At 47.9% G+C, this 11,873-nt stretch overlaps 1 protein-coding gene across 1 annotated transcript; it reads left to right on the top strand.

The window, feature by feature from the left end:
* The first annotated feature begins 2,960 nt into the window (after nucleotides 1-2,960).
* On the top strand, nucleotides 2,961-6,874 carry Rpl19 (ribosomal protein L19). Its single transcript, XM_048450841.3, has 6 exons — nucleotides 2,961-3,109; nucleotides 3,950-4,056; nucleotides 4,779-4,901; nucleotides 5,856-5,976; nucleotides 6,306-6,416; nucleotides 6,676-6,874. The coding sequence occupies exons 1-6, from the start codon at nucleotides 3,105-3,107 to the stop codon at nucleotides 6,797-6,799; spliced, it is 591 nt and encodes a 196-aa protein (XP_048306798.1). The 5' UTR covers nucleotides 2,961-3,104; the 3' UTR covers nucleotides 6,800-6,874.
* The last annotated feature ends 4,999 nt before the right edge of the window (nucleotides 6,875-11,873 follow it).

Below are 11,873 nucleotides of genomic sequence, written 5' to 3'. Positions count from 1 at the left end.
AATTCCAGGACTCAGCACGCGGCAGGATGATCAGGGCGAGAGGCCAGTCTCAACCACATATGGAGTTTGGGGCCAGCCTCAGCTACATAGAAAGACCCGGTTACAAAATATCAATGAATAAACAAAAATGTCCCACAACTAAGAAAGATGCTGAGTTTCGTGAGGTGCTTTGAGGAGCAGTGCAGGGGGCCTTGGTGGCAAGTGGACCATTTCATTTCCTCCCTTCCCCACCCTATTCTGTGCTCCACAGACAGCAGAGAGGCCAAATGAAACCTTGTCAAGGTTGAGTGCTCCTAAAATAAAGCCAGCTTTCTGTGTTCCGCTTGACTGGAGACCAGGGCGACTTTGGACTCCTTGCTCTGGTCACATCATCTTATGATAAGGACTGAGCAGTAGTGAGAGACTTTGCATCTTTCCATGAACATCCCCACCCCTGGCAGCGTTCCTACCAGTGCACTGAGGACAACAGAGCCTGGCATGGAAGGAAGCAGGGAAGCATGGGCTTCTCCAACGAGGCATGATGGTGGAAGCCCTCAACTCCAGCGCTCAGGAGGCAGAGGCAGGTAGATCTGAGTTCGAGGTTAGCCTGGTCAACATAGGAAGTTCAGGCCAGGTAAGGGCTACAGACTCCATCTCAAACAGTAACAGCAGAAGAAGAAGAGAAAGAGGAGGAGAAAGAAAGACATGTGTTCTTGATCTGTTTCTTAAGTTGTAAAGTGAAGTGAGTTGTTTGTTTTAATTATTTGATTGATTGTTTTGAGACATGGCTCATTATGAAGCCCTGTCTGGCTTGGAACTTCCTCTGTAGACCAAGCTGGCCTTGAACTCTCAGATCTGCCTTGCATCTGCCTCCCAAATGCTGGGATTGAAGGCGGTCAACACCACCAAAATGAAGATTTTTTTAAAAAGTTGCATTCTTGTGAAGTAGTACATAAATGTTTCCCCACACCCTCTCCCTTTCCTTCTCAACTCTCAGCTCATTTAACTGCCTAGAAAATTCAGATGAAAATGATAAGAACAGCTGGGCAATGGTGATGCACATTTTTAATCCCAGAATTTAGGAGGTAGAGGCAGGTGGATTTCTGTGAGTCTGAGGCTTGCCTGCTCTATAGAGCTAGCTCTAGCACAGCTAAGGCTGTTACACAGAGAAACTTCGTATCAAAAAACAAAACAAACAAAAACAAAAACCAAAGAGAAAAAAAAGACTTTTTTTTTTTCGAGATAGTGTATCTCTGTAACAGTCCTAGCTGTCCTGGAACTAGCTCTTGTAGACCAGGCTGACCTCAAACTCACAGAGATTCGCCTTCCTACCTGCCTCCCTGAGTGTTGGGATTAAAGGTGTGTGCTACCAATGCTCGGCAAGAAAGACTCTTGAACGAAGTAAGAAGGAGGGCCAGAACCCTGATTCAGAACGTTGTTTTTTGTTGTTGTTGTTCTGTTTGTTTGTTTTGTTTTTGAGACAAGATCTCTCTATTAAGTAATTCTGGCCATCCTGGAACTCTCTATACAAGCTGGCCTCAAACTCACAGAGATCCTCCACCTGCTTACTGAGTGCTGGGATAACGGTGTGCATGCCCATGCCCAGATCTGATTAGGACTTTTTCTCTTCTGAGACAGGGTTTCTCTGTGTAACAGCCTTGGCTGTCTGTTCTGGAACTCCTTTTGTAGACCAGGCTGACCTCAAACTTAGAGAGATCTGCCTGCCTCTGCCTCCCTAGTGCTGGGATTAAAGGCGTGCGCCACCACTGCCCAGCTCCTGATCCGGACATTTTTAAAAGGGGGGTTACTTTTGTGTATGTGTTTGCCTGCATGCATGCCAGCATGGCTGATATCTATGGGTGCGTAAAGCGGTAGAAGACAGCAACAGATCCCAAGAAACTGAAGTAGCAGGCAGCTGTGAACCACCAGACACAGGTGCTGGAAAAGCAACTATAGTTGTCTGGGGGAGCAGCAAGTACTCAATCCTGTGCCATCTCAGCTCCTTTTTTTAAAGTCAGGGCTTCTAGTACTCTAGGCTGGCCTTGAACTCCACGCTCAGCTGAGAATGACCAGGATTTTCTGATCTTCCTGCTTTCCCTGTGATTAACGTTTGTAGCACCGTGCTTGGTCAGATTTTTTTTTTTTTTTTTTTTTTTTTTTTTTTTTTTTTTTAAAGCCAGGGTCTCATTTTGCAGCCCAGACTGCCTGGAATCCTTCACCTTGGCTATCTTGCTACCTCGATCTCATCTCCCTATGTTAGGGAGGGAGTCAGCTGTTCTGCTCCAGACTGCCATGTTTTAACTTTTGACCCCCAGAACATTCTCCTTGGATTACCGCTCAGGGGTATCCAAAGTCGTTGCGGTTTTTTCTGTGTGTTTTTTTTTGTTGTTGTTGTTGTTTAGACAATTCATTTACTCAGCCAACGTAGTTCTTCTATGTGCTTGCTACAGTGAGCCAAAAATTGGTTTCGCTTACTTGGGCTAATGCCTTCCTTGTAAAAGTAGATGCATATGATTTTCACAAGTGGATGACGGAAATTAGGATTCGGTTCAGTCTACAATGGAGGAGGTATCCGGGGATTAGGGAATTGCAGTGATACCGAGATAAATTTTTTGGTGGTTTAGCCTGCATACCAGTTCTTCCTATGAAAGAATGAATGCGAGGTTACCTTTTCTAGCTTTCTGCTTTCATTAGCCCCTAAAGTTTCGTTCGCTAATTTTCTTCCAGGCCTCCAATGATGACAGGGCCTCTGCGAAGACTAGGCCATTCGGGCCAAAACCTCCTCACTCCGCCTGCGCGACTTAGTGCGACTTCCGGCTACCCAAATACCCACGTGATCAAATTCCCTCACTGCGCATGTCTGCCGTGAGGTTGGACTGAACCATTTTGCCAGACGAGGGGGGTACACCGTCTGTATTTTAAAGCTTAAAACCGATTCTCGACCTTAAGCATCTATGATCGCAATTTTTTCGGAAGTATTTAAGTGAGTCTGAGAATGAATAAGATGAGAGAGCGGAGTGGAAACACAAATGAGCATGGGGTCGGGCTTGGGCTCTCCCCTTCTCAGATAATGGGAGGAGCCCGCGGCCAGCAAGCTCTTTCCTTTCGCTGCTGCGTCTGCAGCCATGAGGTGAGCGCGCGCGGCTCTCGGTTCTCGGCCGCTGAGTCCTGCGGGGTTTGGCGGGGATCAGGGCCGCGACCCCGGATGGCAAAGAGGAGAGGGAGGCGGGCGTGGTGTGGGCGCGCCGGGAGCGAGGGGAGGACGCGAGCACGCGCGGCCTCGGGAGGGTGGGGTGCGGGACGCCGGGGCCTGGAGAGAATCTCCCACTGGCGCTGCTCTCCGCCCGGCTCGCATCTCGGGCGACCGCGCGGGTAGAGCGGCAGCATCTGGGCTGCTTGTGGCTTCCTGGCGTGCCTGGCGCTTAGCGGACCTCGGCCATGTGACGTGGGACAAGTCTTGGGCAAGCCCAGGCCTCCGTCTGCCGAGGGTGAGCCGCTAGGGAGGCTTCCAATCGGACGGATGTAACAAACTGGAAGGACGGCTGGACGGCGTTGGTAACTGTGACAAAGAACCCAGCAAGCGCCTGTCCTCCTGGGTAAACAGGCTACGTCACAGTCCTGATCCATTGGTGTCTGTCTGATCCTTAACACTAAATCCTAACTACATCTAAATACCTAAACGGGCTCAAGTCTTCTTTTAGAGCCTTAGTTCGGACTTAAGTTTTCTTACATCTGCATGCACCGCCCCACAGCGTTAGCAATGATCTTGGTTTGGAAATGGTTATGGAACACGAAGGGATGGCAAGAATCATGGGACTAGAAAGTGTATTTGGCCCTAATAGTAACGATGTGTAGATATTAATGCGTATTTTTAAAACAATATTGAGACATCGGAGGGAAGATTTTGCTTGTGTTTGTCGTTGTCCAGAAGTGGCTTCCAGGGTCTAATACTGCTTTCTGTGTTCTCCAGTATGCTCAGGCTACAGAAGAGGCTTGCCTCTAGCGTCCTGCGCTGTGGTAAAAAGAAGGTCTGGTTGGACCCCAACGAGACCAATGAAATCGCCAATGCCAACTCCCGTAAGTATAATCCCTCACCCTCACCTCCTACCTGCGTCAGGTAAAGGACATCGCAAATGTGTTGGCTTCTTAAGGACCTAAGAAGGCTCACATTCTACGGGAGCTGTAAAACGGGGTAAAAAAAAAACCAGGTCCTTTTATTGGCATTTGCCTGAGAATAGGATGGAGGTTACCGCAACTATCCAGTGTAGATTTTTAAACTGTGTGCAAGATGACTGTTTTCTTTAAAGATTTATTTATTATGTATACAGTGTTCTGTCTGCATATGTGCCTTGGCACCAGATTTCATTGCAGATGGCTGTGAGCCACCATGTGGTTGCTAGGAATTGAGCTCAGGCCCTCCAAAAGAGCAGTCTTAACCTCTGAGCCATCTCTGCAGCCTGCAAGGTGAATATTTTCTAGCTGAATGGAAGTGGGTGGAGAGATTTGAGGACTAGAAGGGTGTTGGATTAGGCTTCAGGACATAAGCAGGGGCTTGTTAGTATATTGTTTTCCTGGCGGTGACTCCAAGTCATCCTATGTTGCACCCACATTTCAGGTATGCTAAGTATGCCGTGAAATATTTAAAAACTAGAAATGCTTTTTTAAATCAAAAGAAAAAACAAGTACATCAGGAATTCATCTCCTTTTGAGAATGTTGGGTCAAGGATATAAGCAGTGTCTTTATTTGAGTTTGTGGCTAGGCCTTTGCTAACTAAACAGGTGAATTAATGCTTTCCCAGGTCAGCAGATACGGAAGCTGATCAAAGATGGGCTGATCATCCGGAAGCCTGTGACTGTCCATTCCCGGGCTCGATGCCGGAAAAACACTTTGGCTCGTCGGAAGGGCAGGCATATGGGCATAGGTGAGAACAATCTTCCCTTTCTCCTGCCTCTTAAATAGTGGGTTCAGACAGAGATCTAGTTCAATGGTAGAGCAGTCACCTAACATGCTTAAAGACCTGGGTTCAGTTCCAGTCATTGTCAAAAGACTATTGAAGTCGGCACTAATTCTGGTGATCTTATTCTCAAGCCTTTATTCTGCTGCTTTGTATCTTCTTTTGTATGGATACAAGTTGGAATTAGCACTGGGTTGTGTTTATTCTTGGGAGAAAAATGTTAATATTAAAGTCTCTATTATACTGGGGTTTATACTGGGTATTTTTAAACTGGGGGGTTGGTGGAGAAATTGGGAATATTTACTGCTCATGCAGAAGATGGGAGGTTTGGTTCCCAACACTCATGTCAGGTGACTCACAGACACCTGGACATAGGTGTGCGTATGCCCCACATAGTTTTGAGAACCCGCTTTCTAGGACTGTTTAAAGAGATGACTTAGGGTCACACTGCATCCAAAGCCTTGCTAATTTTGGTTTTTTGGTTGTGTGTTTTTGTGGGGTTTTGTTTTTGTTTGTTGGTTTTGGTGATAAGCTTTCTCTGTCGCTTTGGAGCCTGTCCTGGAACTCACTCTTGTAGACCAGGCTGGCCTCGAACTCACGGGGATCCATCTGCCTCCTGAGTGCTGGGATTAAAAGTGTGCGCCACCTCTGCCCGACTGTCATTACCTTTTGTCCTGCCGTAACAGCATGCTTACAGAATACGAGGACAATATTTTCCATGTTTGCACTAAGTAAAGCAGGTAGATCTCAGTTCCAAGGCCAGCTTTGATGCTTCTCAGAGGAGAAATTGAGTCAAACGTTTGGAAGTAATATTGCTTAAAATGAAAGAGGGTTGAATGAGGTGAACTTGGCTGTCTCTAGCAACTGACTTAACAGTGAACTTGAAGCTATTACATAGAGTCTGGTCATAACTTTCAACAGGAAAGCGGAAGGGTACTGCCAATGCCCGAATGCCTGAGAAGGTGACCTGGATGAGAAGGATGCGGATCCTGCGCCGACTCCTCAGGAGATACCGTGAATCCAAGAAGATTGACCGCCATATGTAAGCCCACCCCCTGCCACTTTGTAGGTTTTGTCTTTTCATAGATCTCTGTCTCAGTGACTTTGGGTAGAGAATCTTGCCAAAGGCATTATCTAATTCTGATTGGGCTGTTTTCTTGGTTTCTCCTGTGGTGTCAGAATAGCCCAAGAACTGATTGGCTAGGCAGTTTCCATATAGGAGCTGCCCAAGGAGGCTTGGTTTGGGAACAGTAGTCCCTATAGTAATGGGAAAGAGGCTTTGAACAGGCTTAGTGACTCGGGGAGAGAAACAGCCCACAGGTGCCATCCTCTGGTCCCATTGCTAACCAGAGCTGTTCCTTGACCCTACAGGTATCACAGCCTGTACCTGAAGGTCAAAGGAAATGTCTTCAAAAACAAGCGGATTCTCATGGAGCACATCCACAAGCTGAAGGCAGACAAGGCCCGCAAGAAGCTCCTGGCGTAAGTTTCTTTTAGAGTTACCTTTGTTGTAAGCAGAGGGTCCTGGTGCTTCTTGGTGTTGTGTGCATCTGTTAGGAGCACAGCTGTTGGCTTGCACGTTCCCATACCACCTGCCCATCGGCACTGGGTTGACAGGGAGGGCGGCAGCTGCTGTTCTTTGGGGTGATGGAACTCTGAGGGTGTAAGAGTCTGGGGTGGGCGTCTGCCTCCCTAGCTGCTCACCTGTCCCCAAACTGATCATCTTTTCTCTTTGTACTAGTGACCAGGCTGAGGCTCGCAGGTCTAAGACCAAGGAAGCACGAAAGCGCCGGGAGGAGCGACTCCAGGCAAAGAAGGAGGAGATCATCAAGACTCTGTCCAAGGAGGAAGAGACCAAGAAATAGAGCTTCCCTTGTGTCTGTACATAGTGGGCTGCCTGTGGCCTCAGGTGGATCAGTCATTAAAATAAAACAAGCCTTTGTCTGTGCCCTTTTTTTTAGCGGTTCTGCCTGCTGCAGCTTAATCTTTCGAGGGCCCCAGCTGACCACATGAGCCTGGGAGGATGTCAGCCATTTCTTCAAGTTTCGTAGATTATTGTAGGGGGTATTTCTAACCTTGTTTCTGTGGGGTGTGGTTTTTGTAAAATTAGAAGGGATACAAGGAGTGGCTTCTATCCTTGCCTTCAAAATACTGTATTTCAAAACTGCCCTTTATTGGACACATGGTGACCTGATACTTGTGATTCTAGCTCTTGAGGATGATTTAGAGAAGCTCAAGGCCGGCCTGGCTTCTAGTTTAGAGCCCAATAGAAGCTGTCTGTCAAAGAGGCAGGGTTAAGTGGCCTACAGGGTCAGGCCTTCTACCCTCTCCAAGGTAGTGAGTGGGGAAATAGGCTGGAGATGGCTGGATGTAAGATGAAAACCCCAGAAACCGCCTCTCACAGAAGCAGCACCCAGGAATTGAGGGTTTGCCATATCTCTAGGTCATAGGTTTAAGCGATTATGCAGCCATTCTTTAGAGTGGCTGAGATTTGGGGCATGTGTCAAGCAGTGTAGTCCTAGTCACAAAAATACTGCTATGCCTTTGCAAGTTACCAGCTTGAAGCCCGCTCTAGGACCTTAGGTCCTCAGGATAGGCTCTTGGGAGCCTATTTAAATGGGTCTGTCCTTACCCAGGAAGTGAAGGTTACTTTCTCATTTAGCTGTAGTGGCTTCCAGTAAGGTTTTCAGTGATTCCTGTGAGCCAAGTACCACTTTATGTGGGTTTACACCAACTGATCCTCACAATATAAGTGGGGTCAGCCACCTCCGTTTTGCAGATGAGATGGTGAACTGACAAAGGCTTCACAGCCTGTGCTAAGGTGAGCTGGAGTTTGGTACTATGTGCTATGGGCAGTGAGCCTGATTCCCTGGTCGTGGAGGACTTCCAAGCCTCAGTGAAAAGGAATCAATGGGGTGGGGACAGCTGCAAAAAGAGTAACAGGCATGAGTGTGGTGGTTTGAAAGAGGATGGCTGCTGGTGGGGCTGCTGTGAGATGTGGGGAAGGAGTGGGAGGAGGCACTGGGACCAGTGGACCATGCCATGCCGCTTTACTTCATCAGTTCTGATATGGTAGGAAAGGGGTGGTTACTCAGAAACACTCTTAAGTCCTGCCCCATCCTGCCCTGTGAAAGACTTGGCAAAAGGAACGATGATTTCTGGACTCTGTTTACAGAAGCAACCTGCATTTGCTACCTAGAATTCTTGCTTTTACTTTCCTAATAGATCTTTCTAAGGCCTAAAAATGGGGTGGCCTTAACCAAGCTCAGCTTAGCACAGACGCATCTTTTCCAGCCCAACTCAGAGGGGAAAAGCTTAGGAGACCACCCAATCCCAGCCTCCCCCTTTGTAAACACAGGGATCTAGCATGGGGCCCTCCCGGAATCCTGAGCCCACTCTACAGGGACCGTTTCCATTCCAGGCCAGAAGGTGGTGCTGTTCGCTCACTGGCTCGGGCTTCACTGGGGCTTTTTGTTGGTTGACTTTGGGTTGTTTTGAAAAGTTAAGATGATTGGTTTTAATGTCAATCTGCCACAAATGAGTAGAGAGCCTCAGCTGAAGAATTCTGATGACCTTAGTAGATGTTAGGAAGATCCACCTCTTCTAGAAATGACCCAGATAAAAAGGGTCACGGCAGATGGAAGGTTAGTCTCCGTGCTTGGTCTTCCCTGGTCACCAAATTAATTCACCCTGCTGCTTCTGCTCTCACTGATACCAGAACCAGCGTTTTCAGGTCTCCATCACTGATTAAGGATCAGGACTTTCTAGGAATTTTCCAGGTTTTCAGTGTTAAATTGAGACTACTGATGCCAGCCGGTCAGTAAGCAGCATTCTCCCACAGTCTCTGCTTCTGTTCCTACCTCCAGGTTCCTACCTTGAGTTCCTCCCTGGATAGTGATAGGTTGTAATCTGTACACTGAATAAACCCTTTCCTCCCTCCCATCCCCCACTCCAGCTGCTGTTTTTGGTCACTGTTTATCACAGCCATAGAGATTCAAACTAAGCAAAGGTGAAGGAGTCCACCTCTCAGAAGAGCCCCTTCACTGACTTTTCAGATCACTCACGACAGTGGCTCTGCTGCTGAGCTACACTCCACCCCGGGGTCATTTCTTTCTGAATGTCACCCAGGCCTGGAAAGTATGTCCCTCCTATTATGAGCTCTGACAACCTTTACAGGAAATGTATGGAGGGAGTCTAATTTTCAGGGAGCTGCAATCATTAATAACTCCTAAATGGGGCTGGAGAGATGGCTCAGTGGTTAAGAGCACTGACCGCTCTTCCAGAGGTCCTGAGTTCATTTCCCAGCAACCACGAGGTGGCTCACAACCATCTGTAATGAGATCTGGCGCCCTCTTCTGGCATGCAGGCATACATGGAGGCAGAATGTTGTATACATAATAAATAAATATTTTTTTTTTAAAAAAAAACTTTTTTTTAAAAAAAGAACTCCTAAATAACCATTGAATCCATTCCATGCCCTGGAAATCCAGTCAGTTTAGCACTGAAGACATAGCTACAGTACAGTATGTACTTAGCATGGGTTCCATCTCTAGCTTCACCTACTCAGCCCTCCACCCCTAAATATATGCCCTCTCATTCAAGAGTATGACTTGGGTGGGGAGGGATGCTTGGTAGTTTAGAACATTTCCTGCTATTCCAGAAGACGGGAGTTCAGTTCCCAGAATCCACATTGGGCAACTCACAGCCACCTGTAACTCCAGCTCCAGGGCTACTAATGCCCACATACATGGGTACCCATATACATGTAACACACACACATGGAAACACATAAAAATAAAAAAACAAATCTTTAAAAAGTATATGACTAGCCGGGCATAGTGGTACATGTAATCCCAGCACTCATTCGTTGCTCCAAGCCTGAGACCAGCTGGGGATACACAGCAAAACAGAACCAAAGTGTAGAACTATTCCCTAAAGAACATATATGTCTTTCCAAGGGGCTCGCTCTCCCCCAGTAAACACCCTGAGCTAACCCAACTCAGCATTCTTTTCTTTCTTTTTTCTTTCTTTCTTTCTTTCTTTCTTTCTTTCTTTCTTTCTTTCTGTTTTAAATATTTATTTAATTTTATTTTAGGTGCATTGGTATGAAAGTGTCAGATCCCCCGGAACTGAGTGAATTGTAGACAGCTGTGAGCTGCCAGGTGGATGGGTGCTGGTAATTGAACCCAGGTTCCTCTGGAAGAACAGCCAGTACTCTTAATTGCTGTTTTGTTCGTTTGTTTTTGAGTCAGGGTTTCTCCGTGTAACCTTGGCTGTCTTGACTGTCCTGGAACTTGCTCTGTAGATTGGGCAAACTCAGAGATTCACCTGCCTCTGCTTCATGAGTGCTGGGACTAAAGACGTGAGCCACCCCTGCCTGGCTACCCAACTTATTCTTTAAATAAGGCAGCTGAGGTCCAATGACTTCCCAGAACCTCAGCATTGTCTAGTTACTGTGCTGTGCAAGTCTGGCACTGGGCTCCCAGCTTGGTTCATAGACTCAGAGCAGAGCCACTGATGTCAGCTGGGAGCTGGGGAAGGGCTGGGAAAGTGGGGCTGGCTTTGGCCTCCTCCCTGGTGACATCAGTGAAGCTGAGGCGGGCAAGCTAGGCCACCTCCTATAAAGCACAAGAGACTGAGTCCCGACGTGCACAGCTGCCTTCCTTGAGACTCAGCAGGTCCCTAGTTGGTCCAAGTCCTAGGAGACTTGGATGCAGAAGGCTGAAGGGAAGGGAATATGCTAGCAATATGGCAGGATCACACAGAAAACGTCCCTGAATCTTCCCTGTCTCCAGCATCTACCCCTTTACCCACTTGTCCCTTTAGGCCTCCCTGTCCCTGGCTCTTAGATTTTTCTTTTTTCTTTTCTTTCCTTTCTTTCTTTCTTTTCTTTTTTTTTTTTTTTTCAAGACAGGGTTTCTCTGTGTAGCTCTGACTGTCCTGGACCTTGCTCTGTAGACCAGGCTGGCCTTGAACTCACAGAGATCCAACTGTCTCTGTCTCCTGAGTGCTGGAATTAAAGGCGTGCACCACTACTGCCTGGCTAGATTTTTCTTCCTGCATCTTCCTTGAGCCCAGGTGGAGTACACTAGGTGAGCTCAGGAAGAAGGGTGTGTGTAGGTCAGAGATAATACTGGCATCAGCTTTCTGGGGATCCCAGGCCAGCAGGATTGCTGGTTCAGCCAGACCCCCCAAGAACAGGCACAGAGGAGGGCAGAGGCTATAGTGGGGACACCAGCTGTTCCCAGGCCCTAGGCTGTGAGCCTGCTGTCAGTGGCTCAACCACCCAAAAAAGCTGCTGTGCTCAGCAGTGCGGCAAACCAGTGGGGAGGGGGGACTGCTCCAGGCCAGCTGCTGGCTGGTGGCAGACACTGGGGCTGCATCAGGCTTGAATACAACATTCCCACTTGTCTCCAGTGACGTGGAGGCATCTATTTCTGGAGGCCCTGGCCCAACATCTCAGGCTGTCCTCTAGCCTAGCGGCTAACGGCACTGAGAGACACAGGGCAGGGCAGGAAGATGTCTGGGCCACTGAATGCTTGATAGTCGGAACAAGTCAATAGTGTTCTCTAGGCATTAGCTTTCCGAAGTATGAAAGGGATGGGTTTGGATTGTATAAACTGTGCGACCCTCGGTAAACCACTTCCCATCCCTACGACAGTGTCCTCCTCGTCTGTCAAAGGGTCGGTGAGAGGACCCAATAGCATTAAGTTCCTGGCGTGCTCTGTGGGCCGCACCCAGTGCTCCCTTTCGAGGCAGGCAATTCGCTGCACACCTGTAATCTCAGCAACTCAGGCCTGCCTGAGTTACATAACTCTCTCTATAGCCTTCAGAGCCAGGCATGGCGCCTCATACCTGCAATCCCAGCCCCTAGGAGCCTGAAGCAGGGCGGTGACTGAGTTCAAAACAAGACCCTGTTCCAAAAAAAAAAAAAAGAAA

The sequence above is a fragment of the Myodes glareolus genome, chromosome 9, assembly GCF_982192425.1.
Source record: "Myodes glareolus chromosome 9, mMyoGla1.1, whole genome shotgun sequence".
NCBI lineage: Eukaryota > Metazoa > Chordata > Mammalia > Rodentia > Cricetidae > Myodes > Myodes glareolus.
This window is presented reverse-complemented; position numbering and strand designations above follow the sequence as displayed.